The sequence below is a fragment of the Benincasa hispida genome, chromosome 3 (assembly GCF_027475165.1).
Source record: "Benincasa hispida cultivar pf3 chromosome 3, pf3_genome.v1.1, whole genome shotgun sequence".
Lineage (NCBI taxonomy): Eukaryota > Viridiplantae > Streptophyta > Magnoliopsida > Cucurbitales > Cucurbitaceae > Benincasa > Benincasa hispida.
In genome coordinates, this window is record NC_143480.1 from 41,676,552 (window position 1) to 41,684,791 (window position 8,240).

The 8,240-nt window shown below is 32.5% G+C and overlaps 2 protein-coding genes and 1 non-coding gene across 3 annotated transcripts; 2 read left to right on the top strand and 1 right to left on the bottom strand.

The window, feature by feature from the left end:
- Positions 1-1,305: 1,305 nt before the first annotated feature.
- On the top strand, positions 1,306-1,377 carry TRNAP-CGG (transfer RNA proline (anticodon CGG)). The gene has a single exon. It is a non-coding gene; the product is annotated as a tRNA-Pro (tRNA).
- A 78-nt stretch (positions 1,378-1,455) lies between these two features.
- LOC120072807 (putative small nuclear ribonucleoprotein G) lies at positions 1,456-2,823 on the top strand. The gene is made up of 4 exons (XM_039025320.2): positions 1,456-1,632; positions 1,730-1,752; positions 2,355-2,476; positions 2,579-2,823. Exons 1-4 carry the CDS (start codon positions 1,598-1,600, stop codon positions 2,639-2,641), a joined length of 243 nt encoding a protein of 80 aa, XP_038881248.1. The 5' UTR covers positions 1,456-1,597; the 3' UTR covers positions 2,642-2,823.
- A 2,466-nt stretch (positions 2,824-5,289) lies between these two features.
- On the bottom strand, positions 5,290-7,208 carry LOC120073978 (Pentatricopeptide repeat (PPR) superfamily protein). The gene has a single exon (XM_039026918.2). It carries the CDS (start codon positions 7,156-7,158, stop codon positions 5,317-5,319), a length of 1,842 nt encoding a protein of 613 aa, XP_038882846.1. The 5' UTR covers positions 7,159-7,208; the 3' UTR covers positions 5,290-5,316.
- Positions 7,209-8,240: the final 1,032 nt, after the last annotated feature.

The following is an 8,240-nucleotide window of genomic DNA, read 5'->3' on the forward strand; positions in this document are numbered from 1 at the left end:
AGCTTTAATTGACTAAATTAATAAGTTCCTCGTGGTGGAAACATATTATCTTGAAGCCTTGAATTTGATCAACTAATCTCCTTTCTTGAATGAATGTATTTGCTATATCTGAAATTTGTGACGACGTTTCACATGAGTTTCTTTTTACTGGAAATTAGTCCTTCAATGCCAATGTTTTTTTGTTTTTTTTGTTTTTTTGTTTTTTTTTTTATGTGTGTGTGTAAATAGATAGATTGAGTTCCCTTTCTGAAAGTTGGATCTATTCCTCTTTTCTTTGTGGATTTCTAGCATTAATGTAAACATTAATAGTGTTTTGCAATTTGAAGCGTAATAAATGCAGTTTCTTCTTAAAAAAAGTGCATATAATTGTTACCTTTTATCACTGATTTAAGACACTATTGCATGCTTATCATATCATTATTGTTTTGGTAAGGTTAAGTGATGCAATACAATTTAGCTTTGGGGTGACAAATTTAAATAAGTTGAATTTCAATTTTTTTGCCGCTTGGCATAACAAATAAATTGAACATACAAGATCATTAACATCAACATTTTAAATCAATTAATCTTTGTCAGTAAGTTATCTTTCAAAAAAATAAATTAAAATTGATTTATTAAGGTCTCGTTTAGTAACCATTTGATTTTTTGTTTTTAGTTTATAAAAATTAAGTCTATAAACACATCTTCTACCTCTAAATTTTCTGTTTCATCATCTACTTTTTACCATTGTTTTCAAAACCAAGTCAAGTTTTTAAGACTAAAAAACTAATTTTTAAAAACTAGTTTGTTTTTGTTTTTGCTAAGACTTCATTTTTTTTTTAATGAAAATCATTGTGAGAACTGAGAAGTTGAGAGAAAATAGATTAAATTCTCAAAAACTAAATACTAAATTAAATGAAATAGTTGTCAAATGGGGTCTAAATTCTCATTTGATCACTATTTCATTTTTAGTTTATGTTCTTAAAATTTATAAGTATTTTCTCCAAAAAAAAAAAAAAATAGTTGATTTTTACCTTTGTTAAAATAACACTTTGATTCCTAGTCAAATATAAAGACAAATAATTTTTTTTAGTTTTCAAAAACATTAACAGAAAATTGGAAATAACAAAAACATATAAAATTATGGATAAAAAAATATTTATAAAAATAGAAAATCAAATAGCAATTAAACGAGCTGAAAAATATCCTTAAGATTTCACCATAACTATATTTTACAACATTTTTAGAAATGAAAATGAAATTGCACGCCAAGAGCTATTTTAATTATAAGATATATAAAATCTTTTTATTTGAATTTCCATGTAAGGGTGTTTGGTCTAGTGGTATGATTCTCGCTTCGGGTGCGAGAGGTCGCGAGTTCGATTCTCGCAACACCCCAAAATAATTTTAAAAAACAATTATATAAATTTTTTTAAAAAATCGATATATATGGGCCTAAGTTTAGCAGGCCCAAATATGTCGTCATCAGGTGAACAAAATCCGAAGATTCGCTGTGACCTTCTTATCGATTAATTAGGGTTTTTTTTTTTTTTTTGTCCATCTCTCCGACCTCTGTTCTGCAGAAACCTCTTCACATCTCTTGCTTTCGTTCTTCACCATGAGTAGGTCAGGACAGCCTCCAGATCTAAAAAAGTAGGTGTATCTTAACTTTTTACCTTGTTCATTGTATTTTCTGTTCGATTATTTCTACTATTTTCGTTCGGTTCTGATTTTCCCCTTATTTTTGCAGATACATGGACAAGAAGCTTCAGAGTAAGTTCTGTTCTTCACGAGCTTGTTTATCCTTTTTGTTGTCGTATTTTTCTTTCTCTGGCGCAGTTTAATTTTGTAGAAGTTGGAAATATCTGTTTTCTTTGAAGTTATGCCATTTGGTCTGCGATTTCGTTTGGTATTGATTGTTGTGTATTTTATCGCGTACTGAAATAAAACAACTTGTCTGTTTGAAATGTGAGGATCCTGAAGTCGAGTATTCTTAGTCTAGGGTTTAGGGTTTAGTATTTACGTAACCGTTTGGAGACGAACGGTGGAAGGATTGGAACTTTTAGTACTGAAGGATGAATCTTCACGTTTTGTTGTTTTGAGAGAGACCTAAATTCCTACCTATTCTTCCAAATTTAATGGTCATCTGTTCTACATTGAATATCAGTTTATTCTACTGCCTAGTATTCAATATCCTATGATACTGGATCAGCAGGTTTATCTGGTGAGATTAGTAGAAGTGCGCATGGACTACTCCAGACACTCATGGTTATATAAAAACAATAGTTACTGCATGTAAAATCCAGATTGCGAAATCTTTCATGTTGAATCTATTTGTATACAAATTGACGATGCTTTTGAATTGCATTTTGCAGTAAAACTCAATGCTAATCGCTTGGTAATTGGAACTCTTCGTGGGTTTGACCAATTTATGAATCTAGTGGTTGACAACACTGTGGAAGTGAATGGCAACGAGAAAACTGATATTGGCATGGTGGTGGGTCGCTGTTGTTTTGTGCTCTAATCCTTTTTTCAATGTTTGCTTCAACTGTTTAACACTGAAATAGTGCAATAATTGATTATCGTTTTTGGTTTCCAGGTGATTAGGGGCAATAGTGTGGTCACTGTTGAAGCACTTGAACCTGTAAACAGGATGCAGTGATTGTGAACGTGTGGGAAGTTGGTTCGATTCTTGCTGCTGTTCTGTTTTATAGATTGAGTTATTAAAACATTTGGATCTGTATAATTTCGGGATGTTATTAATTTTAGATGGACTTCTTGTACTCCATTCTGGACAGGCAGATTATGATTTCAGCAATGAGGTTCCTGTATTATTCTGGGAAAGGGAGATTCATTGCATTAGGTAAAAAAAAAAATTATCACAGTGCTACAGCACTAAGAGCGAATTATATTGCAATTTAGGGACCGATTGTTTCGTGGGCATCTTAGATTCTTATGGAGTAGGCATCTGGATAATCATGTTTATTTTGCGTTATTGTGAAATGTCTCGGTATCTGAAGATTCTTGGGTATCTTAGGAATGTCCAAACGGAGGACATTTGGAGAGTTTTTGGTGCCTGAAACATGAGTTTTTTCAGATTCTTGAAGAGATGAGAACATCCCATTTTACTTTCTGGTGTTTCCTTTTTATTTTATTTTATATATATATATATGTAAAATAATCTTCATTTGCATTATATAATTAAAATAAATACTATTAATCAGGTATATCATATGTTTTTAGTTAGATTGTAATTCTTATTATTTTTTTAGCAGTATATTTAAATTAATATTTATTTTATAAAAAAACTTAGATAATGATATATATATATATATATTATTATTTTTTTAGAAAATAACATATAAAATAATATAAATTGTATTAACCTCTTCTTTTAAAAAAAAATCAAATTGATAAAAGCAACTATGTTATATAAGTTTGAATTTAAATTAATTATAAAGTAATAAATAGTCGTAAAAACATTTTTGAAACTTTATGTAAATTTAAGACATTCTCAAGTAAAAATTCTACTAAATAAATATAAGATGTCAAACATTTATAATTTTTAATATATACAATTTTTGGTATCTAAGATTTTGGTTATCTACATTTTAAAACAATGTAGAAATGTGCAATTTAATCATTCTATAAAGTGAATAGAAATGTGCAAATTAAGTCCATAGAGAAGCCAAAGAGAGTTTCAACTGTGATCATTCCCAAATTGACCTTTGTTTTGTTTGTTTGTTTTTTTCCTGTAATATCAAATTCCATCTTCAATTTTCGGTTATTTTTGTATGTGTCCTTTTCACTCCGTTGTAAGTTTAAAGGTGCAAATTTTGTATAACCATCATTGCCTACTCTTAATATTTCGAGTGTAAGAATGGTCTCCTTGAGAAATATTATGGAAATCCTGAACTTATTAAGGATTCTTGTACGATGACCTCTTTTTAGAGGATCAGATCAAATTGATCATAGAAACTATCTGTCTTGCAATTTATAAGTTTTCTTGATACTAGGTACTTGATACTCGATATTAGATACTTGATGTTTGATGCTCTATGCTTATGTTATATGTTATATGTTCTATGTTGTATACTCAATCCTCGATGCTAGATATTAGATACTTGATGCTCCATGTTTTACGCTTTATGCTTCATGTTATATTCTCTATGCTAAATAGTGACTATTCGATGCTTGCTACTTGATGTTATAGGCTCTACATTTTTTGCTTCATTCAGATGTTCATTTGATGTTTGGTGCTCGATATTCAACGTTCAATGCTTTAATGTTCTATGCTCGATGCTCAATACAAAAAAATGTAAAGAGAAAAAAAAAACGAAAACAGGAAAAAGTAGAAATGCAGAAAAAACGAGAGCAAAAAAGGAAGAAATGCAGGAAAAAGACAAAAAAGAAAAATATATATATGTATATATAATAATAATAAAATAAAATAAAATAATTGTAAAAATAGAAGAGAAAGTAAGAAGAAAAAACTCAAAAGAAACGAAGAAAAGAGAATAAGAATACATTTAGGGTTAAAGTGATAATTTCACACAATGATGATATAAGCATAAGGTCACTTTTCATTGATTTTAACAAAAAAATATCTATTTTTCAATCCGACGTCTTATTTTAAGTCATCTATATCATCTTTCTAACTTATTTCAAACTATTGATGATAGGAATTTGCAATAAATTTATATAAATTACATTGTAAAGGCTTACTGGGCCAAAATTGATTTAAATTTTTAGATTGTAGTTTCATACTTGGAGATGAGAATCATAAAGTTTCGATTCAAGATATGAATTGCTTCTTTCGCATTCATAATCTTCCAACAAATTTTCTTTCCTTTTTTTTTTCTTTCCAACTACACCAACCACAGGTGAGTCTTTTGGACAAAATAAAGTTTGCTTAGAGTACGTTTGATAGATTGTAAAATTAAAATTCTAAAATATGTTTTTAATTATTCAAAATTATTTCTTACAGTGTTCAAGTAGGGTTGAATTGATTTTGAATTATTAAAGAAATATTTTAAAATGACTATGAACATAATAAAATTAATATTAATCATTTTGAAGTTACCTCCAAATTGTCCTTAGAATTTGTGGGAAAGAAACTCGTAAAGGCCTTTAGAGGTTTTGGGTGTAATCCATGGAGTTCTTATCAATCTCCTTTTCACCAGAAAGTCCAGATTTTAATTTGTGTTCATTATGCCCTTGATGATATTCCACTGTGTTTATATGTTTATTAGCCCATTCAGATCTTGTGGGATTAAGACGCACATGACAAGGACTAAAGTCACAACACAATTTAACCAAAGTATTAAGTCCTCAATTCTACCAATAATCTTTACAAGAACAACTCCCGTTTCTAAAATGGTGGAAGCGAGTAGCATCTCTAACAGTTAATTGACGATGCACAATTTTGCTAACCATCTTGAAAAACAAGTGACAATCTTCACATATCCTAAGATTTTTTATGATCACGACTTCAGTCCCAGCCATGGTATTCAGGAGTCCAAAAGCCACAGCCAACTTTTCACTATGAACTCCAACTCCAGTAATAAATTCTCCCTTGCTTTCTTCTCCATAATCCTTCTTAGGCTCTCCAAATTCCTGCACTAACGCTTCTAATTCTTCCAAAACTCTATATATCTCTTCAGCCTGAGGATGGTTTCTATCCCCAACTACAAATGGATGAACTCTGCCCTTCAATTCAACATAGCTACATCCAGGATTCTTCTTCAGCTTCCTCTCCTTCATCATAATCCGGATCCTCAAAACCCCTTTTGAATTCATGGTATTAGAGTAAATGTTTGATAACAAGACATAGTATCCTATGTTTTCTGGTTCAAGCTCGATCACACGTTCAAAAGCCAACTCTGCTAATTCAACATTCTTGTGGATCTTACAAGCACCCAGAAGAGCTCCCCAGACGGCACCATCAGGCTTTATTGGCATGGATTCAATGAGATTTCGAGCTTCGTTAAGCCGCCCTGCTCTTCCCAGAAGATCCACCATACACGAATAATGTTCTGGACCTGGTTCCAATTGATAGTTTCTTTTGATCATCTTGAAGTATTCCAAGCCCTGATCAGTGAGCCCTGCATGACTACAGGCAGACAAGACACTTACAAATGCAGTTCCATCAGGTACAATGCCACTCCTTATCATCTCTTCGAAAAGCTGCACTGCAATTTCTCCATGTCCATGCATTCCATAGCCACCTATAATTGCTGTCCATGAAACTAATGTTCTCTCAGGCATTTCATCAAACACAGCTTGTGCCTTTGTTAAATTGCCACACCTTGCGTACATATTGATCAAAGCATTATTCAGAAATGGATTATTGGTAAACCCACTTGCTTGGATCTTAAATTCTACCTCATGGCCAACACCCTGAGCGCCAAGGTTAGCGCAAGATGATAAAACCCCAACAAGAGTTACAGGATCAGGGTGAACCCCATGCTTATCCATGTTATGATAGAGCTCCAAAACATTAGTTGCCATTCCATTTTGTGCGTACCCAGAAACCATAGCGTTCCAAGAAATCAAACCCTTCACAGGCATTTCATCAAATAGCTTCTGTGCATAATTAACCGAGCCACATTTCATGTACATAGTAATAAAGCAGTTAACAACAGAGACATCTAAATCCAATCCATATTTCAATGTGAAGCCATGTAGAGACAATCCAAGCTCCAAATTAATCGGAGATACACAAACTGGGATCAAACCCAGCAAAGTAACTGAATTAACAGGGACACTCTCTTCATTCATTTGGCGAAACAAAAGAATCGCGTCAGAACATTTTGAATTCGAAACATAGCCAGAAATCAAAGCATTGTAGCAAACAGTAAGCATTTTGGAATGGGAATTCTCATTGAATACTTTACGGGCATTCTCGACAGAAGAACCTCTGCAGTACATAGAAATCAAACCAGTTTGCACAAAAGGTTCAAATTCACACCCAACTTTGATAATTTGACCATGGAATTGTTCGCCGAGTCTGGGGAGGGAGAGGGCCGCGCAGGATTTGAGAGCAAACGGGAAAGTGAAGGCATTGGGGCGATCACCATGGCGAAGCATTTGGGGATAGAGAATTAGAACCTGAAGAAATTGACATCGTTTTGCTAATTCTCTGATCTGAGTGTTCCATGGCGTTGAGAGAGCGTTCATAGATTTTGATTTGCGATTATATCGCAAAATGACATAAATCTCAACAACTTTTCTACTTCCTAAAAATTTAAATATGACTCACCTTTTGCTCATGTAAAATACTAATTTTATCCTTAATTTAAAAAACTCTTCAAACTACTTTACGAAGGATCGTTCATCCTACTTTTTCGTTTACATCTCTCATTGTGCGATTTTGGCTCTCGTTTTCTCTTGTCATCTCCTATCTTCATCCGAGCGTTTGACCCCTTTCTCATCGGTCGTTTGTACACATTTTCCACCGTCGTCAATCTCAGGAAGTATGTGACTCTTCTCCTTGAATGCATGTTGATATTCGTTTAGGGTCCTCGTCGATCGTTTAGGGTTCGCAAAGATTCGTACCTACCTTTTGTTAAACGATCTCTCAACTTTTGTTAAATGATCATGTACTCTTTCTTAAGAGATCGTTTAGATAATCCTAGGTCAACGTTTAGTATTCTTTAAACGATCGGTTAGAGAAACGTAAAAGATCGTTTAGATAAAGATGTGTGATCGTTTAGTTTTGTTTACACAATTGTTTAGCTCTTTGTAATGCAATCATTTAGGTATTTGTAATGTGATCGTTTAGTTGTTTGTTACGCGATCGTTTAGGTGTTTGTATTGTGATCATTTAGTTATTTGTTATGCTATTGTTTAGTTTTTTATTATATTATCATTTAGTTTTATTTGTTATGGGATTGTTTAGTTTTTATTATGCGATTGTTTAGTTTTTATTATGCGATCATTTAGTTATTTTAGGCGATCATTTACTTATTTTTGTAATGTATGTGTTTGCTACGGGTTACTAAGATGGTCGTCCCTATTGAGAAATGTTTTCCTGCTACAGTTTCGTGCCAAGTCCACAAAACTGCTTTGGTTATTAAGAATAAGTTGACAGAAGATTAGATGAGAATGTTTGGGACAACGACCTTTGGTTCAATGTTGGACGTAGATCTTGTATTTAATGGGCAACTTTTTCACCATTTTCTGTTGAGGGAGGTAACAGATGCGAACCCAGACATTATCATTCAACATACTGGGGAAGAAGGTAACATTCGCCCAAGACA